The sequence below is a fragment of the Symphalangus syndactylus genome, chromosome 20, assembly GCF_028878055.3.
Source record: "Symphalangus syndactylus isolate Jambi chromosome 20, NHGRI_mSymSyn1-v2.1_pri, whole genome shotgun sequence".
Classification (NCBI taxonomy): Eukaryota; Metazoa; Chordata; class Mammalia; order Primates; family Hylobatidae; genus Symphalangus; species Symphalangus syndactylus.
In genome coordinates this window covers 46587167-46608957 of record NC_072442.2, presented here as the reverse complement: position 1 = coordinate 46608957, position 21791 = coordinate 46587167, and the positions used below count along the sequence as shown (strand labels likewise).

Below are 21791 nucleotides of genomic sequence, written 5' to 3'. Positions count from 1 at the left end.
ATAAAACTTTATTGGGAAGCTGGGCCCAATGGCTCACGCCTGTAATCCTAGCACTTTGGGAAGCCAAGGTGGGAGGATCACTTAAGTCCAGAAGTTCAAGACCAGTCTGGGCAACATAGTGAGACCTTATCTCTAAAAATAAAAATCAATTTTAAAACTTTACTGAGAGACATAAAAGTGTTGAATAATTGGAGAGGCATTGTTCTTCTAAAAAACCAAATATGCTATACAGATTTTAGTATTTCCTAAACTTAGATATTTAACCTAATTTCACTCAGAGCTTAGGTTTTTGTCTGTTTCTTTTTTTATTGGAGGTTATTCCCCCTCATAAGAATGATTCTCATGTTCATTTGGAAATACACATGATTGGAAATAGCCAAGATAGTTATGAAAAAGAAGGATGTATAGAGGAGAAGAGCTTCTTCAATATACTACTGTAAAGTTACAGAGATAAAAACATGTATGAATCCATTGAGCAGAGTAGACAGGCTGGTAATAATCTAGCATACATCAAAGTCCAAACTCTGGTAGAGATGACAGCTCAGTCAACGAAGAAAGGAGGGATAATTTAGGGAACAATGCTGGGTTGGTTATTTGAAGAAGAATTAGTTGGCTTCTCACTTTACTTGTACCATACACAAAAATAAAACACCAGATAAAGAATTATATGTAAAGCAAAAATTTAAGAGAAGAAAATACGTGACCATCAGTGTCTGTAATGGGGAACAATTTTAAGGATAAAACTAATGAAAATATCATAAAAATAAAAATTGATGCTGGCTGTTTAGTAGAAACAGAAAACCCCTTCCACTTATCGAAAATATACCATAAATAGGCTGGGGCACAGTGGCTCTCGCCTGTAATCTCAGCATTTTGGGAGGCCGAGGTGGGCAGATACCTGAGGTCTGGAGTTCGAGACCAGCCTGGCCAACGTGGTGAAACCCTGTCTCTACTAAAAATACAAAATTAGCCAGACTTGGTGTTGCACGTCCGTAATCCCAGATGTGGGAGGCTGAGGCACGAGAATCGCTTGAACCTGGGAGGCGGAGGTTGCAGTGAGCAGAGATCATACCACTGCACTCCAGCCTGGACGACAGAACAAAACTCCATCTCAAAAAATATATATATACTTATATATATGCACACACGCCATAAAGAAAAGACAAATGGCAAACTAGAATAAAGTAGTTACAAGTATAATAATGGCCCTAATGTATAAATCATTTTTTAATAAATCAATAGGAAAAGCTCTTGAATTTCAACAGAAAAGGGTATAGAAGACATATCAAATACGAATAAAATTACCAATGGTAAAAACATGATTTTTTAACAGCACCAGCCTCTTCAGTAATTAGATAAATGTGATTTAAAAACAACAGAAAGATACCATTGTCCATCTATCAAATTGAGAATTACTTTTAAAGTGTTTCTGATATTCATTACTTATGGGAATATACCAAGATAGGCACTATACTATCAGGTACTGTGCTGGGATTATAGATTGATAAAACCTTTCTGGAAAAGTGTTTCTACTTTTCAAGTGTTCCTATTTCAAGGGCCTTAAAATACTTAACACACCTTTTAACCTAACAATTTGCCTTTAGCAAGTAATCATCTATATTGTCAAGCGTTTAAGTATAAAAACGTTCATTGTAGGCTGGGTACAGTGGCTCACATTTGTAATCCCAGCACTTTGGGAGGTTGAGGCAGGAGGATCACTTGAGTCCTAGAGTTCAAGACCAGCCCGAGCAACATGACAAAACCCCATCTCTACAAAAAAAATAAAATATTTGCCAGGCGTGGTAGCACGCATCTGTAGTCCCAGCCACTCGGGAGGCTGAGGTGGGGGATTGCTTGAGCCTAGGAGTTTGAGGCTACAGTGAGCTTTGATCGTACCACTGCACTCCAGCCTGGGCAACAGAGTGAGATCTTGTCTCTACAAAGAATGAAAAAAGAAAATGTTTATTGCAGCAACATATATAATACTAAAAACTTAGAAATAATTAAATATCTAACAGTAAGGAATTAATATGGAGTAGGAGAGTTAAACTGTGAAACCATTCATATGATTAAATATTATAGAGCTATTAAAAATCATATTGTCGGCTGGGCACAGTGGCTCACTCCTGTAATCCTAGCACTTTGGGAGGCCAAGGCAGGCGGATCACAAGGTCAGGAGATCGAGACCATCCTAGCTAACATGGTGAAGCCCCATCTCTAATAAAAAAAAAAATACAAAAAAAAAAATTAGCCAGGCGTGGCGGTGGGCACCTGTAGTCCCAGCTACTCAGGAGGCTGAGGCAGGAGAATGGTGTGAACCCGGGAGGCGGAGCTTGCAGTGAGCCGAGATCACGCCACTGCATTCCAGCCTGGGCAACAGAGTGAGACTCCATCTCAAAAAAAAAAAAAAAAAAAAAAAATATATATATATATATATATATATATATATATATGTATTGTATAGGGATGGGAAAGGGTTTAAAATAATACCTGGACTGAAAAACACGATGCAAGGTATTACATAGCTCCATTTTGGCTGAGTTTGAGATGATTGTGATTTCTTTATTTTTTGCTATTTTCCCACATTTTTTATGATTATATATTTTGCAATTGGAAGCAAAAATAACCATTGAAAATCGTTTTCAAAGAATAATAAGAGAATACAAGGTACAGTAAGTTCTTAATATTTAGTTAAAATATAGAAATCTGTGGACCATTAACAGCACTTACCTTTAGATGATGTAATGATGTTTTATAGATGGGTCTTTATTGATGGGATGTCACTATGTTGCCCAGGCTGGTGTTGAACTCCTGGCCTGAAGCGATCTTCCCACGTCTGCCTTCCAAGTAGCTGGGATTATAGGCACAAGCCATGGCAAATGCAGTATATTTTAATTTATTTTTTAGTGATGGGATCTCACTGTGTCACCCAGGCTGGACTCCAACTCCTGGGCTCAAGCAATGCTCCAGCCTCAGCCTCCAGAGTAGCTGGACTATAGGAACATACCACTCTGCCCAGCTTTATTTTTAAACTTTATTTCTATTTGTTTTACAACTTTTGCTCTGTTAACAAATCTACTCTTCTAAAAAGTTAAAAAACATTCTCTTATTAAAACAAAGATTAGGCTGGGCATGGTGGCTCATGCCTGTAATCCCAGCACTTTGGGAGGCTGAGCTGAGTGGATCACCTGAGGTCAGGAGTTCGAGACCAGCCTGGCAAACATGGTGAAACCCCGTCTCTACTAAAAATGCAAAAATTAGCCAGGAGTGGTGGCACATGCCTGTAATCCCAGCTACTCAGGAAGCTGAGACAGGAGAATCACTTGAACCCGGCAGGCAGAGGTTGCAGTGAGCTGAGATTGCGTCATTGCACTCTAGCCTGGGCGGCAGAGCGAGATGTCATCTCAAATAAACAAAAATAAAAGAACGATTATATCCTTATCAGAGATTTAGTGGATACTAACCATATTTAATCTTCAGTCTCATTATGCTCATTTAATTTTTATTGTCCACATGTTGTCATATTTAGGTTATGTTCATTTTTTACCAGTTTTGTTAATCCCTAGTGTTTTTGTTTGTTTTTGAGACGGAGTCTCACTCTGTCGCCCAGGCTGGAGTGCAGTGGTGCAGTCTCGGCTCACTGCATCCTCTGCCTCCTGGTTTCATGTGATTTTCCTGCCTCAGCCTCCAGAGTAGCCGGGATTACAGGCACCTGCTACCACACCCAGCTAATTTTTGTATGTTTAGTAGAGATAGGGGTTCACCATGTTGGCCAGGCTAGTCTCGAACTCCTGACCTCAGTTGATCCATCTTCCTCTGCCTCCCAAAGTGCTAGGATTACAGGCAGGAGCCACCACGCCCGGCCATGTTTTTTGTTTATAAAGGAAAAAGAAAATTTCCAGAGCGCACTTTACTCCCTGATAGGAGACTAGATTCCTTAAATATAAATTTTAGAAGGTACGTGTTAAATTAACCTAATGAATTAGTAGCATTCAGAAGTGTTTGTATCTGTTAAAGGTTCAAAATGTACAAACTAATTTCTTTTAATGGTGATTCTATTTCTAGTAAACTAAGGCAGAAATCATTATGCAGAAGAAACAGCACCCCCTTAACCATGTTCTTTTTATAAACCGTCTCTGTTCTCACTTTACTGTTAGGAAGGAGTAATCTGTTTTCATGTGATATAAGTACATGTGAGTCATGTTGAGTTTCTTCACTCATTTGTCCAATTCCCAGGCAACCTGTAGGTGGAGTTAACCTTTAGTTACATAATATAACTAAACAAACATTAAACCTACTGCTTCTGGGACAGTCTTCTCACCAAAACTCAGGGAAAATGGGAGGGTGTTGCCACTGACTGACTTAATGAAAGTACCTGACAAATGTAAGGTCTTTCAAATAATGAGAGAAGAAATGTATATAAATTATTTGATCAACTACTTACTTTCTATCTATACACACACACACTATGTATCAGTATATAATGTGTACTTTCATTTTATAGCTATTAAATATGAGGTTCTAGAATGAGTTTTCAGTTTGCAGAATTCTGAGAATGTAGTTCCAACACCTTTGAGAGGACAACAACCACAATTGCACTTGCCATATTTATTAGTCAAAATGAAGCGAAGTCAGTCTGTTGAAAGCTTCGTTTTGTTTTTCTGATTAGTCTGTTTAGTAAGACATTCAAATTATGATCTTTAATTTAATTTCTTCCCCTAATAGCTTGGTGCTAACAGTGGTTTGCACATCATCATCTTTGATGAAATTGATGCCATCTGCAAGCAGAGAGGGAGCATGGCTGGTAGCACGGGAGTTCATGACACTGTTGTCAACCAGTTGCTGTCCAAAATTGATGGCGTGGAGCAGCTAAACAACATCCTAGTCATTGGTATGTTTACTTTTTTAAAAAGTACTATTCATTCAAAAACGTTAGCCATAAGTTCTGAATTAAGATGTGTGTAGGTTGTGATTAAACTGTTTTGCCAGTGTTTCCAAATTGGAATCCAGTGATATTGAAGAATCTATTGTAATGCCTAGGCTTAATAGGAAAAATAAAAGATGGATTTCAGTCACTTGTAGGTTTAAGCTTATAGCTCACCCACAGATGAAAAAGATGTAGGTTGAAGCTTATAGCTCACCCAAAAATGAAAAATACACGTGAAACAATGGAATGCAGTGGTTTTCAAACTGGATCTTGCAGGCCTTCAGGGGTCCTCAGAGGTGCTTTCAGGGTCAGTGAGGGCCAGTGAGTGCATTTCAGATCCTACATCACATTATAACTTCCTCTTTTAGCTGTTTTATGTACTGAGGTGCTTCTGAAGATGACTTCTGGGGGAAAAAAAAAAAAAACACCCTGCTGTTTTATGAAGTCTGAAAACCACTGGCCTGTAAAAAAGAGAAGGAACTTTGGAGTCAGAGAGATTGTGTCCCATTGCCCCTCTGTCACTTTGACAGATTATTTGCCCTTTGAATCTTAAATTTGCTTTTTAAATACTGGAAGTTTTCATAACATTTATATTCCATTGGCTTATACAGTAGTGAAATAGTAAAGCAAAGTCTCCTTAGCTTGTTAGGGAAATTACTATTCTTACATATACTAAAAGGGCATTTGATTTTATTTTTGAACTCTGATCATTTGTTGTTTTAACATCTGTGTTCAGGAATGACCAATAGACCAGATCTGATAGATGAGGCTCTTCTTAGACCTGGAAGACTGGAAGTTAAAATGGAGATAGGTAAGGAGATCTGTCACTGATTGGGTGTGTGGTGGGGGGAGTGGAGGCATTTAGAGTTCATTAACAGGAACAATGTCATATGGCATAGTATTTTTTAGAAAAAGGTTTATATCATGAGAAGTGATATTTACATGCTTGAGTACCTATAAGGAAAACATTCGGATCATAATAATCTCCTCTAGGCTGGGCGCAGTGGCTCACGCCTGTACTCCCAGCACTTTGGGAGGCTGAGGCAGGTGGATCGCTTGAGGCCAGTTGTTCAAGACCAGCCTGGCCAACATGGTGAAACCCCGGCTCTACTAAAAATATAAAAAACAGCCGGGCGTGGTGGTGTGCACCTGTAATCCCGGCTACTCAGAAAGCTGAGATAGGAGAATCGCCTGAATCCAGGAGGCGGAGGTTGCAGTGAGCTGAGATCGTACCACTGCACTCCAGCCTGGGAAACAGAGCGAGACTCTGTCTCAAAATAATAATAATAATAATGATAATCTCCTCTGATGGTACTTTCAAGACTAGGAAAATGCCTATTTTATTTTTAATTTCATCAGGCTTGCCAGATGAGAAAGGCCGACTACAGATTCTTCACATCCACACAGCAAGAATGAGAGGGCATCAGTTACTCTCTGCTGATGTAGACATTAAAGAACTGGCCATGGAGACCAAGAATTTCAGTGGTGCTGAATTGGAGGGTCTGGTGCGAGCAGCCCAGTCCACTGCTATGAATAGACACATAAAGGTCAGGAAAATCAGCTAAACAGATTATAAACATTATGCCAGTATTCTTTCTCTTTCCTTTCAAGCATATCAAGGGGTAGGGAAATGCTGACTTTTGGTGGAGAAGAGATGGTAAAATGAATAAGAATTAATTGTCAACTGCTAAATCTTCAGAGTAGCAGGAAGGAAGATAATGTTTGCATCTGCCCTGTAGTAACCACTGACTCATCTGCCTTAGGTCATCACCATCTGACACAGACACGTGAAGTGAAAATTTTGAAGAAGTGTTTTTAAATCTTTGTATTGTATTAAAAGTTGTAATATGGCCAGGCACGGTGGCTCACGCCTGTAATCCCAGCACTTTGGGAGGCCAAGGCGGGCAAATCACGAGGTCAGGAGATCAAGACCATCCTGGCTAACACAGTGAAACCCCATCTCCACTAAAAATACAAAAAATTAGCCAGGCGTGGTGGCAGGCACCTGTAGTCCCGGCTACTCAGGAGGCTGAGGCAAGAGAATGGTGTGAACCCAGGAGGCAGAGCTTACCGTGAGCTGAGATCGCGCCACTGCACTGCAGCCTGAGCGACAGAACGAGACTCCATCTCCAAAAAAAAAAAAAAAAAAAAAAGTTGTAATATGTCAGAGGAAGTGGGAGTTTCCACGTACTAGAATTTTGGGGGCTGCTTTATTCAGCAAATATACTGAATACTTGCTATGTTCAAGGTATTGGGCTGGAGACATAAAGATAATTGTGAACTCTTCCCTCAAGGAGTTCAGAGTCAGGAAAATGGAACCATGGTAGAAATACGTACTAGGATACTTTTATTTTGATAAAGTACTCTTGATCTTCCATCTCTTCTCTCCTTCAGGTTTTAGTTACCACCTGAACATATCTGTCTCTACTTTCAGATTTGTACTAAATACCCTCACCTAGATGTTTTATCAGGTCTCAGATTTAATATTCCAAAACCAAATTTATTGTCTTTTTTACTACTTTCCTTTCTGCTCCCATTTCCCTGTTTATCCCAATTTCCCAGGCTTAAAACATCAGGATTATCTTTGATTCCTGACACTCTTCTGTGCCCTAGGTCAAGTCATTTGCCAAATTTTTTCAGTTCTGTCTTGGCAGTGCCTTTTAGTTCTCACTGCCACTGCCCACCTTCTCTTTGATTAACCTTCCTGTTTCATATCATTCAACCATTCAGACACTTTCAGTGATTCCCCATCATTTACAAAACAAAGTACAGGCTTCTTTTGGGTCTTTTGAGTCCTAGATCTGACGCTAATTGGTCTTTTGGGTCCTCTAGATCTGACCGTAACTGGCCTTTCCAAACGTGCCCCTGATTCTTCCCCAGATACTTCAGCCAAACTTAAATAATCACCGGTCATCAGACATTAATTTATTTTTCACCCTCTCTGCTTTGGTTTTGTTTTTTTGCATCACTGAGGATCTTCATCCTCTACGTTTACCTGTCTTTTCAAAACCTGGCTTATATGCTACCACTGTCCTCACGCCTTTTCACATTTTCCCTTTCAATAATGTTATACCCGTTTCCTTCTTGAAATAGTAATGTGTCATTTATGGTACTGTCAGTTGACTTTGGTTCACAGTAGATTTATTCGGCATCTACTGCATGCTAGACCCTGTGCTAGGAGTTAATACCCCAACTGCAAAGAAGTAAAGTACCTACCATTAAGCCACCCACAGTCTAACCCTCCACGTGCAGTAACAGAAAGTACATTGCAAGGCAAGAGAGTGAACGCATGTCAGATGTGGTCAACTTGTAGGGTGAGAGAAACCTTCATATGCATGTCTGTTGGTAGAGCAGGGCCTTTTAGGTAGAGGGAACAACATATGCAAAGAAGCGGAGACACAGAATAGCATAGTGTGTTGGAGTAATTTAGTATTGCTTCAGCATGGAAGTTAGGGGAGGGGTGTTAGAGAGATTGTGGGGGATGAGTCAGGAGACTAAAGTAGGGATGGAGCACAAAGAGCCTTTTATACTCTGCTAAGAAGTATGGACTTTTTTTCTGTGAGTAGTGCTAAGCCATTGAGTTTTAAGAACAGCAGTGACATAGTGTTAAAACATAAGATCACTCTGGCAGCTCTGTCAAGTTGAGTAGTTAGAGGAGTGGAGTTGGCGACACAGGACAAGAGGGGAACTTTTATAACAGTTCAGGCAAGAAATAAAAGCCTGAACAGTTAGGTTGAGTATGTAGATATTGGGTATATCCTATCACTGGTTCTAGACCAGGAATCAGCCAACTACCAGTTTTTATAAATAAAGGGCTTTTTTGGAACACAACCACACCCATTAATTTACGTACTGTCTATGGCTGCCTGCATGCTACAATGGCAGAGTTGAGTATTTTGCAACAGGGGCTGCATGGCCCAAGCAAAGCCTATTTTAGTGCTTTTATTTTAGGTACTATCTGCCACTTTACAGAAGTTTGCTGGCCCTTGTTCTAGACTTTAAATCCCTGTCTTATTCACCTCAGAGTCTCCCACAGTATCCCAAATAGATCTAAATAATGAGCACATGGTAGGTGTCCAGTAAATTATTTTTCTTTTTTTTTTTTTGAAACGGAGTCTTACTCTGTCGCCCAGGCTGGAGTGCAGTGGCACAGTCTTGGCTCACTGCAACCTCTGCCTCCTGGGTTCAAGTGATTCTCCTGCCTCAGCCTCCCGAGTAGCTGGAACTACAGGCATGTGCCACCACGCCCAGCTAATTTTTTGTATCTTTAGTGGAGATGGGGTTTCACCATGTTGGCCAGGCTGGTCTCGAACTCCTGACCTCGTGATCCGCCCACCTCAGCCTCCCAAAATGTTGGGATTACAGGTGTGAGCCACCGTGCCCAGCCAGTATTTTTTAAATGAATAAACTTACATAACTATTCTGAATCAAACTCTATCCATAAGTCATAATTTCCCTACATAATGGAGGTGGCTTTGTTCTAGCTCAAGAATGCCAAAGGTTTGGATGGTGTGGGAATATTGTATTGGGTCTTTATATAATGGATCCATTCAGGGACTATGTTTTTATTCTTCCTTGTTTGTTTGTTTGTTTTGAGACGGAATCTCGCTCTGTTGCCCAGGCTGGAGTGCAGTGGTGCAATCTCAGCTCGTTGCAAGCTCCACCTTCCAGGTTCAGCCATTCTCCTGCCTCAGCCTCCCAAGTAGCTGGGACTACAGGCGCCCGCCACCACGCCTGGCTAATTTTTTGTATTTTTAGTTGAGATGGGGTTTCACCGTGTTAGCCAGGATGGTCTCGATCTCCTGACCTCCTGATCCGCCTGCCTCGGCCTCCCAAAGTGTTGGGATTACAGGCGTGAGCCACCATGCCCGGCCATGCAATACTGTTTTAATAAGAAGAGATGGCGACTTCAAGAAAAATGATGTAAACAGTGTGAAAATTGGTCCCTACCATACTATCTTTCATCTCAGACCACATGGGTGCATCTTGATATAATCCACAGTAACTAGTTTACTAGTTGTCATATTTTTACATACGTGTTGGCCATGGAATTTTTCTCTTAGTCATTTGTCATTTTAACTACAATAATCCCATCCCAAAATTTCACTTTAAGCCATTGTCTCAGTAAGAAACATGCTTTCTTCAAGCATATATTGGGTTTATCTACATATGAGGCAATGAGGAATGGTGGGAAGATCGCAGATATCGTAGTCAGAAGGTGTGGTTATGCATTATGTTTCTTCTACCTTTTTGTTTCTGACCTGTCAATGGGAAACACTACCTATCTAATCAGATTTGTATGAGAATGAAAGCAAATACTTTATATAAAGTGCCTTGTAAACTCTGTAAATGCTAGTTATCTCCATTTTTTTAATTGGCTGATTTGAGAGGGTATCAGTACATCCTTTTCAATATATGAATTTCTGATTTTTATTGACTCTTTGTAGTTACACTTTTTCTAATTGTAAAGCTAAAATGTCACCCTTGTACATAATATATTTCTGATTTGCAAGTAAGCAGTAGTGCAAATAGTTCACATGTTTCCATCACTTTTTTCCATGTGATAGAATTATCTGTAAGCTTCAGGTGATATATATTGACTTGCAATCATTGCTCCTTGTACCAAACAGCTCCTAATTTTTCACCATATCAGTGGAATAACTATGTAGCACTTTAGGGATGAGAAAGCTATGTAAGACACTAATCTTACCCCCAAAAAGAAATATTACTAACATTTCATCTTCTGCATTTTAAAAAATCTGCATTGTCAGAAGGTCTTTAAAGACTGTTTTTCCAATGACTCCTCCTTGGCTAAACAAAAGAAATACAGTTTTAGTCTTCCATTGCTATAGATGTTTGTAGCTTTAATAATGATCGATGAATAAATATTTAAATTGAAACTTATAAAGTTGTTACTGAACTTTAAAACATTCAAAATGTACAAGTGTTATGATGTTCTTTCTTTGTATTTTAAAAAGCCGTTATTAGTGTTATTTTGCTTCCTCTTCAAAAGATTGAGGCCTAAAGAAAGATTTAGTCAGGTGGACTAAACAAGTCTTTCCTGTTAAACTGTTTTCAGGTTTTCTGAGACAAGTGGAAAATCTGGTCATAAACACCTGTTGTTCATGTCATTTGTACTTGAACCTATGATTGCGGTCAACTAAAATTCATGTGACATTTGGTTGTTTTTATCTTGAAAGGAATTTCTGCTTCAGGTTGAGAAGATTCATAACCCAATTTTTTTCTCTAATCTGTTGTGAGGAAATAAACTGAGGACACACACACACACACACACACTTTCTGTCACATACACTTTCCACCTGAGTCAAAGCTCTAAGTTATGTTTACAGAATTTCATAAAATTATTTCTTATTTTTTTGCAGAATTTTTGATTGATTAAGGTCATTCTACCCTTAATTTAAGAGGAATGATAAGAACTTTGAAAGGTCAGATTTAAAAGGTTATGAAATTTAAGGGTGACCACTTGATATTTGCTAGTGTTGAAATACAAGTTTATTAGTTTCTGCAGGTATAAGCTGAAAGATACTGCCTCTTCTATATTGATTAGCTGTTATAAATAAAATGCAGGAAAAATGTTGCTAATTCAAACAAATGAGAAAAGGTTTTCTGAACAAGTAAAAATTCAGAATTATAGACTTTTTAAAATTTTACAAATTTTGATAAAATGCTAAAAGTCAGCTAAGAGCAGTCCTTAGAAAATTTATTTTAATGAGCAGGTAGGAATAATTTACAATTGGAGTATTGATGGCTTACAATTATGTAACATAGAATTCCTTGTGTGCCTGAAAACGGTTTGTTCTGAAATACTTCTTCCCCACACCCATCTTAATTCACTTTTAAGAAAGGACTCAGCAATTAATTGGGTGAGTCTTTTCTTAATAATTAGCAAAATGACAAGTTTTATACCAGCTTCAGTCCTAAAATCTATCATATTTTTTGGCAAATTTTGAAAGATGGGCAAGAGTTTTCTTTCATACTGCTGTATGTATCTATCATTTGAATTCGGTTTTACTATAAGAGAATCAGAATGCAAAATATTATGGTAAAAACCTAGGCCTGTGTAGGAAAGAGGTGTTTAAAGTGAGGCTGGTAGCTTTGTTGAGATTTTAATGTTTCGATCAGAGCTCTTGTCTTCCCTTTGGCCTGAGAGTTTGTATCTTGTAGAATCCTTTCAGATGTATCAAAAAGTTTGAATCAGAGTTAAAACTTTTATATAAGGGTACCTAGGAAGGAAATCCTGTATCTGCCTTTTATAACTTATGAAAACCCCCAGGTTTGTACAAGTATAAAATGAGATAATGTGATATGATGAAATGAGATCGTGTATATGAACATACTTTATAAAGAACTGTAGACATTTTTATATTATTAATTATCATAATTCTTTCACGGATATGCTTGTTTCCTGTGACATCATTTTTCTTTTTTCTTTTTTTTTTTTTTTTTTGGAGATGGCATTTTCTTCTTGTTGCCTAGGTAAGAGTGCAATGGCGTGATCTCGGCTCACCACAACCTTCGCCTCCCGAGTTCAAGCAATTCCCCTGCCTCAGCCTCCAGAGTAGCTGGGATTACAGGTGCCCACCACCATGCCTGGCTAATTTTGTATTTTTAGTAGAGACAGGGTTTCGCCATGTTGGTCAGGCTGGTCTCGAACTCCCGACCTCAGGTGATCCGCCTGCCTCGGCCTCCCTTTGGGGAGGGATTATAGGTGTGAGCCACCATGCCAGGCCCATTTTTCTTTTTTTAAACTTAGAAATGCCAAATAAATGTGATTAATATTTATCAAACCTCATATGTACTAATATAAGTCCTATTAATAATTTAAATGTTTATGTTTTTTTGTTTGTTTTTGTTTTTGAGACGGAGTCTCACTCTGTTGCCCAGGCTGGAGTGCAGTGGTGCCATCACAGCTCACTGCAAGCTCTGCCTCCCGGGTTCACGCCATTCTCCTGCCTCAGCCTCCCAAGTAGCTGGGACTACAGGTGTCTGCCACCATGCCTGGCTGCTTTTTTGTATTTTTAGTAGAGACAGGGTTTCACCGTGTTAGCCAGGATGGTCTCGATCTCCTGACCTCGTGATCCTCTTGCCTCAGCCTCCCAAAGTGCTGGGATTACAGGCATGAGCCACCATGCCCAGCCCAATAATGTAAATGTTAATCGTTCTATTGAAGTAAAATATTTGTCTCTTTGTTACCATTTTTAAAAGTATGGAAGTTATAGATGATGGTTTTCTTTTTGTAAAAGATTCAAGAATGTCAAAGCATATAGGGAAAAATGAGAAAGGCCATCTCTAACACCGCTTTCCCTTCCCTCTCCAGAGTTAGCCAAAATTTGGGATATATCTTTGAAGTTTGTTTTCTTTATAAAATATTTACATTCATATACATATGTGCTTTTTTTAAAAAATGAATGTTAATGGAATTATACTGCAGTTTACATTTTTCACTTGCAAATATTCCTTGGATAGCTTTCTGTGTCAGTGTATGTAAGTCCCCTTCATTATTTTGGACAAATGCAGAGTATTCTAGAATATTGCCACATAATGGAAAATATAAGATCCATGAACACAGGGACCTTTTCTGTTTTATTTACTGCTATGACTCCAGTTCCTCAAATAGTGCTTAGTGTCTGGTAGGTACTCAGTAAATAGAATTAATGAATAATTTATTTAACATGGATTATTTCTGGTTGTGACTGTTGAAAAAATACTGTTGTGAAAATGCTTACTTGCCTCCCTATGCACACAAGGAATCATTTTCTAGGGTAGCCATCCAAATGTCTTTTCAAAGACATGGTTTCATTGTCTTCTAGTTTCTAGTGTTGCCAGTGAGAGTTATCATCCCAATCTCATTCAGGTTTCTTTGCAGGAAACCTGTTTTGTCCCTCAGAAAGGTTCTAGGACTTTCTCTTCACCTTTGGTGCTCTGAAAGTTTACAGCAGTGGGTCTGGACAGATGTGTGCTTCTTTTCATTTATCCCTATCATCACTCACTGAACCCTTTAAACTGCAGGGGCACACCTTTCTTCAGCTATAGGAAATTTTTTTCTTTTCTGTCTTTTATTGTTTCTTCTCTATGACTCTTTCTGTTCTCTCCTTCTGAGACTCCTGTTAGACCACAGTTAAAACTTCTGGATATTTATTTCATGCTTTGTAGCCTTTCTATCTCACTTTCTGTCATTTTGTGGGATTTGGGGCGGAAAGGAAGATAAATAACTGTGTTCTGTTTGCCGTCTTCAACCAGCTTCCTGACATAGTTCTTTTTATCCCACAAGGGTGACTTTTTTTGTATCTGTCATTTCATTTGTCTCACAGTCTCTTCCTAAAAAAAAAATGACTCATATTTCATAATAATTGATGGAAGGTTGATATTTATTTAACATGCTTTTGTTTTATAGTCAGCTTTTTTTGAAGATGCTTTTTTTTTCAAAGCCATGATACCAATTTAAAAATTAGGCTGTGTTGCTTTGTGCTATTGGTAGCGAGCCCAGTCGCTTTAAAACACATATTGGTATCTTAATCACTCATCTGGTCCAGGCAGCTCCAAGCGCTGATAAAGGCCTTGATGCTTCTCCAGATGTCTAAATGCTAGCTCCAGGTGCAGTAAGCAGACTATTTGGAGCTGGCACATAGATTCTGAAGCACAACGTATGAATATACAAATGAAAGTTTTAGGTTCTTGGTCTCCTAGAGTAATGGTTCTTAAGCCTGGTTCAGTACCAGAATCACCTGTGGTACTTGATAAAACTATAAAGACCCTCTAATAGACCTGTTAAATCAAAATCCTATGGTGAATGGGACTGAGCGCCTGTATATCTCTGAAGGCTCTGGAGGTTATTCTGATATGCAGCCAAGTATGGCTGTGTTTTCATCTCTGTATATATTTTCTTTTTGTATGGGTTTTTCACTGTTCTTACTCTCTGTATGTATTTTTTCTTACTTATGCCTCATGAGTTAAAATGGCTATACAGTGTCCCTTGGTACAGATGTGTTCTAATTTACATAACTGATCCTCTCTTGGTAGACATTATTAATATGCTTCCCGTCTTTTTTCATAACAAGTTACTTTAGTAGATGTACATATAACTTTGTACACATTTGTGAATATATTTAGGGGATAAATTACTAGAAGTGGACTTGTTCAGAGAGTATATATATTTGTGAATGAGAGATGTGTTTTCTTTGATTCCAATTTTTAAAATTGTTTTAAAATACCCGTAAAATTGTCCAGGCGTGGTGGCTCACACCTGTAATCCCAGCACTTTGAGAGGCCGAAGCAGGTGGTCACAAGGTCAGGAGATCAAGACCATCCTAGCTAACATGGTGAAACCCTGTCTCTAGTAAAAATACAAAAAATTAGCCAGGCGTGGTGGCGGGCGCCTGTAGTCCCAGCTACTCGAGAGGCTGAGGCAGGAGAATGGCGTGAATCTGGGAGGCGGAGCTTGCAGTGAGCCAAGATCGCACCACTGCACTCCAGCCTGGGGGACAGAGTGAGACTGCGTCTCAAAAAAAAAAAAAAAAAAAAAACCATAAAATTTACCGTGTAACCATTTTAAATGTACAATTCAGTGGCATTAAATACATTGTTAATGTTGTGCAACCATCACTACCATTCATCTCCAGACCTCTTTTCATCTTGTAAAACTGAAACTCCATACCCATAAACAGTAACTCCCCATTCCTTCCTCTCCCTATCCCCTGGCAGCCACCATTTTACTTTCTGTCTCTTGGATATCAGCTACTCCAGGAACCTCATATAAGTTGATTGTACAGTATTTGCTTATTTAACTTAGCGTAATGTCCTCAAGGTTCATCATGTTTCAGCATGTCAGAATTTTCTTTCTTTTTAAGGCTGAATAATATTCCATTGTATGTACATAACACATTTTGTTTATCTGTTCCTCTGTCAATAGACATACGGATTTCTTCCACATTTTAGCTGTTGTGAGTAATGCTGTCATGAACAAGGCTGTACAGATATCTCTTCAAGACCCTGTTTTCAGTTCTTTGGGGTATATACCCAGAAGTGGAATTGCTGGATCATATGATAATTCTATTTTTAATTTTACGAGGAACCACCATATTTTTGTTTTCCACAGTAACTGAACCATTTTACTTATGTTCCCACCAACAGTGCATAAGGGTTCTGATTTCTCCGCATCCTTACCAACACTTCTTATTTTCTGCATTTTTGTGGTAGTAGCCATCCTAATGAGTATGAAGTGAAATCTCTTTGTAGTTTGGATTTGCATTTCCCTAATGATTAGTGAGGTTGAACATCTTTTCATGTGCTTATTTAAGGCCATTTGTATATCTTTTTTGGAGAAATGTTTGTTTAAGTTCTTTGCCCATTTTTTATTTGGTTTTTTTGTTGTTCAATTTTGGCACTTCTCTATGTATTCTGGATATTAATCCCTTATCACATATATGATTTGCAAATATTTCAGATTTTTTTATCTGTGAAAATATGCTTTTAAATCCTCAAGAGTTACGTTCTTAAACTGAATATATTCTTAACTATTCTTAAATCTTGAAAGTCCTTACATTTTGTTTTTATCTCTTCTTAGGCCAGTACTAAAGTGGAAGTGGACATGGAGAAAGCAGAAAGCCTGCAAGTGACGAGAGGAGACTTCCTTGCTTCTTTGGAGAATGATATCAAACCAGTGAGTATGCCCATTGAGTGATATATAGGCCAAAAAGTAATGATAATAATAACTCAGGAGAAGAATCAGTGCCATTTACCCAGTAGTGTGGAAGGTTATAGCATATGCAGTTTCATAAAATGAGAAAATTTTAGTATTGGAAATGTTCAGTATGAGAAACATCTGTACAATAATACTAGTGGCTGGTGATATTATTTACCTAAACATTTTCATGATAGGAAGCTCACCATCTTGTAAGGCAGGCCATTCAGTTTTGAGACTTTCCAGTTATTGTTTTACTTTATATTGAACTAGAACTAATTTTCTTATTGGTTCTTATACAATCCCAAGCTACAGAAACCTAACTTCAGTCCATCTTCCATATGTCAGTTATTAGGATATTTAAAATTAACTCTCATATCCTCCTCGCTCTCTCTCTCTCTCTTTCTCTTCCTTTCCTCAGCCTCTTCCAAGGCATCCCTTTTTCTTGCTCAATACATTTAGTTTCTCTGACTACTATAGTTTCTAAGACTTAAAAAGGGTTGGTTTTCTTAAAACGCATTCAAAATAGTCATAGTTGGAGCTTTAGAATACAGCATAAGGTTATTAACCCATTTTCCTATAAAACAACTACTAACATTTGAGTAACTTTTGTTTAGAGTCCTGTGTTAATACAAAAACAAGTTGTAGAAAGTCCCAGTTCTTAAAGAAGTGTGTGTTTTTCTTTCTTAAATGGACCTCAGGTCCATTAAGATTAATCTTAATCTTTATGACACACTGTTATTAGTCTATATTTTCATTTCTGGGACTTGCTGTTTATTAAATATTTTATTACCAAGAGTCATCTATATCAGGGATCCCCAACCCTCAGTACTGGTCCGTGGCCTGTTAGGAACTGGGCCACACAGCAGGAGGTGAGCAGCAAGCGAGTGAGCCTCATCTCTATTTACAGCCACTCCCTATTGCTCCTGTTACCACCCGAGCTCCACCTCCTGTCAGATCTGTGGTGACATTAGATTCTCATATGAGTATGAACCCTATTGTGAACTGCATATCTGAGGGATCTAGATTGCACACTCCTTATGAGAATCTAATGCCTGATGATCTGTCACTGTCTCCCATCACCCCCAGATGGGACCATATAGTTGCAGGAAAACAAGCTCGGGGCTCCCACTGATTCTACATTATGGTGAGTTGTATAATTAGTTCATTATATATTATAATGTAATAATAATAGAAATAAAGTGCACAATAAATGTAATGTGCTTGGGCTGGGCATGGTGGCTCATGCCTGTAATCCTAGCACTTTGGGAGGCTGAGGCAGGCGGATCGCGAGGTCGGGAGTTCGAGACCAGCCTGACCAACATGGTGAAACCCCATCTCTACTAAAATACAAAAATTAGCTGGATGTAGTGGTACGTGCCTGTAATCCCAGCTACTCAGGAGGCTGAGGCAGGAGAATCTCTTGAACCCAGGAGGCAGAGGTTGCAGTGAGTCAAGATCGCACCACTGCACTCCAGCCTGGGTGACAGAGCGAGACTCTGTCTCAAAAAAAAAAAAAAAAAAAATGTAATGCACTTAAAACATCCCGAAACCACCTCCCCTCCCCATGGAAAAATTGTCTTCTATGAAACTGGTCCCTGATGCCACAAAGGTTGGGTACTGCTGATCTATATGATTTCTTGTAGCTAGACATCATTCATTTTCATGCTGAAGAGTATTCCATTGTGTGACTACCACAATTTATCTATTTTCCTGTCAATTGTGAATGTTACCAGTTTTTTGTTATTAAAAAAGATTTGTCATAAGCAGTCTTGAATGAATTTCTCTTATTTAGGAATAAAATTATTAGGTTGTTGGCTATATGAATGTCCAGCTTTAAAAAAACATTTCCCAGCAGTTGAACCAATTAACACTGCCCCCAATACTGTGAAAGATATCCTCTTGTTCTGTATCCTCTCCAACACTTGGTATTATCAGATTTATTTTTTATTTATTTATTTTTTTTGAGATGGAGTCTCACTCTGTTGCCCAGGCTGGAGTGCAGTGGTGTGATCTCTGCTCACTGCGATCTCCATCTCCCGGGTTCAAGCAATTCTCCTGCCTCAGCCTCCTGAGTAGCTGGGATTACAGGTGCCTACCACCATGCTTGGCTGATTTTCGTATTTTTGGTAGAGACGGGGTTTCACCATGTTGGCTAGGCTGGTCTCGAACTCCTGACCTCAGGTGATCTGCCTGCCTCGGCTTTCGAAAGTACTGGGATTACACAGGCGTGAGCCACTGCACCCAGCCTCAGATTTAATTTTTGCCATTCAGTTAGGTGTAAAATGAGATCTCATTTCAGTCTCGATTTGCATTTTAGTTATTACTGAAGAACTTAAGCATTTCTCCATATGTTAATTGACCACATGCATGTATTGTGCGAAATACTGTTCAAATCTTTTGCCTGTTTTTCTGTTGTACTGCTTATTTGATTGATACAAGTTCTTTACTCTTTTTTTCTCAATTTTGTATTGTGTTAAGATACATATAAAGTTTACCATTGTAATCATTTTTAAATGTATAGTTCAGTGGTATTAAGTATATTCATAATGTTGTATAATCATCACCACCATCCATCTCCAAAACTCTTTTCTTCTTCTTGAACTGAAACTCTATACCCGTTAAATAATTACTCTTTTCTCCCTCCCCTACAACACCTGGCAGCCACCATTCTACTGTCCATCTTTATGAATTTCACTAATCTTAAGTACCTCATGTAAGTGGAATCATAGTATTTGTCTTTTTGTAACTATCTTATTTGACATAGCATAATGTCCTCAAGGTTCAACCATCTTGCAGCATGTCAGAGTTTTCTTCCTTTTTAAGGCTGGATAATATTCCATTATATGGGCCAGGTGTGGTGGCCTTTGCCTGTAATCCCAGCACTTTTGGAGATTGAGGTGGGTGGGTCACCTGAAGTCAGGAGTTCAAAACTAGCCTGGCCAACATGGTGAAACCCTATCTCTACTAAAAAATACAAAAATTAGCCAGGAGTGGCGGCACACACCTGTAATCCCAGCTACTTGGGAGGCTGAGACATGAGAATCATTTGAATCCGGGAGGTGGAGGTTGCAGTGAGCGGAGATTGTGCTGCTGCACGCCAGCCTGGTGACAGAGCAAGACCCTGTCTCAAAAAAAAAAAAAAAAAAAAAAAAAAAATCCATGATATGTACGTACCACATGTTGTTATCCATTCCTCTGTCAATGGCAGCCGGGCTTCTGCCACATTTTAGCTATTTTGAGTAATGCTGTCATGAGCATGGCTATACAGATATCTCTTCAAGACCCTGTTTTTAGTTCTTTTGGGTATATACTCAGAAGCGGAATTGCTGGATCATATAGTAATTCTATTTTTAATTTTTTGAGGAACCACCATACCGTTTTCCACGGTGGCTGCACCATTTTACATTCCCACCAATGGTGCACAAAAGTTCTGACTTCTCCACATGCTCACCAACACATTATTTTCTGTTTTTTTGGTAGTAGCCATCCTAATGAGTATGAAGTGAAGTATCATTGTAGTTTTGATTTGTGTTTTCATAATGATTAGTGGTGCTAAGTATCTTTTCATATGCTTATCAACCATTTGTTATATATCTATTTTTTTTTCTTTGGAGACGGAGTCTCGCTCTGTCACCCAGGCTGGAGTGCAGTGGCACAATCTCGGCTCACTGCAACCTCTGCCTTCTGGGTTTAAGTGATTCTCCTGCCTCAGCCTCCACAGTAGCTGGGATTGTAGGCGCCCATCACCACGCCCGGCTAATTTTTTTGTGTTTTTAGTAGAGACAGGGTTTCACCATGTTGGCCAGGCTGGTTTCAAACTCCTGACCTCAAGTGATCTGCCTACCTCAGCCTCCCAATGTGCTAGGATTATAGGCATGAGCCACTGCACTTGGCCACCATTTATTTTGTATGTGTGTGTGTGTGTGTATATATATATATATATATATTTTTTTTTTTTTTTTTTTTGAGACTGAGTCTCGCTCTGTTGCCAGGCTGGAGTGCAGTGGCGCAGTTTTGGTTCACTGCAACCCCCGCCTCCTGGGTTCAAGAGATTCTCGTGCCTCAGCTTCCTGAGTAGCTAGGACTGCAGGCATGTGCCACCATGCCCGGCTAATTTTTGTATTTTTAATAGAGACGAGGTTTCACTTTGTTGGCCAGGATGGTCTCAATCTCCTGACCTCATAATCCACCTACCTTGGCCTCCCAAAGTGCTGGGATTACAGGCGTGAGCCACTGCACCTGGCCTGTTATATATTCTTAACAATCATTATTTGTTCCAAGTATCTCTTATAAAGACAAAAGCAGATTTGGTTAGCCCTGTCTTTTTATTACTATTGTGACTTTTAAATATAAAATAATCACTTTCAAAAGTAACTCCAAGATTTTTTTAACAACAAGTAATTTGGCCATGAGGAAGTGACAACTAAAAACTTAATTTTATTTATTCCAAGTGTCTGGAGGATAAAAAAAATGAAATTATGGGATATGTAAGGAAGAGATACATGTTATATATCTTGGGAGAGTCACTGTTTTATGGTTCAGGCATCTTAAAGCTTCTGCTGTGAGGCTTGGAGTATATAACTGGAAAAATTAAAGACAAAAGCCAGCCTATAATTTTTTTTTTTTTAAATGAGATGGAGTCTTGCTGTGTCTCCCAGGTTGGAGTGCAGTGGCGTGATCTCGGCTCACTGCAACCTCTGCCTCCCGGGTTCAAGCGATTCTCGAGCTACCTCAGCCTCCCAAGTAGCTGGGATTATAGGCACACACCACCACACCCAGCTAATTTTTGTATTTTTAGTATAGATGGGGTTTCACCATGTTGGCCAGGTTGGTCTGGAACTCTGGACCTCAGGTGATCTGCCCGCCTCAGCCTCCCAAAGTGCTGGGATTATAGGCTTGAGTCACTGCACCCAGCCATAAAAATTTCTCAGAACAGCCATTCAGCCAGTACGGATTAGGTTCATCATTACTTTTTACACTACTACTGAATTTGCCATATCCAGGCCAAAGAATGAGGACCTTCCTCTGTATTCAGGAATCAAAGGACCAGTATATGCAAGGAGACTACCTAAAAAGTGGTCTGAAAAATTATTTTGTGGCAAAGTAATAGAGATATGAGATCACTGGATACTGTTTCAAAGACAGTATTACAAAAACAGC

The 21791-nt window shown here is 39.0% G+C and overlaps 1 protein-coding gene across 7 annotated transcripts in view; it reads left to right on the top strand.

Moving 5' to 3' along the window:
* NSF (N-ethylmaleimide sensitive factor, vesicle fusing ATPase) overlaps positions 1-21791 on the top strand; it is a 167085-nt gene that overhangs the window by 97076 nt on the left and 48218 nt on the right. For all 7 annotated transcript variants that reach the window (XR_010118223.1, XR_010118224.1, XM_055258381.2 and 4 more), the window contains exons 10-13: positions 4726-4891; positions 5664-5738; positions 6287-6474; positions 16512-16607. Coding sequence is in view for 5 of the 7 variants with exons in the window: in XM_055258381.2 (XP_055114356.1) it covers positions 4726-4891; positions 5664-5738; positions 6287-6474; positions 16512-16607 (525 nt within the window). In the remaining 2 variants the exon portion in view is untranslated. The remainder of the gene's footprint in view (positions 1-4725; positions 4892-5663; positions 5739-6286; positions 6475-16511; positions 16608-21791) is intronic.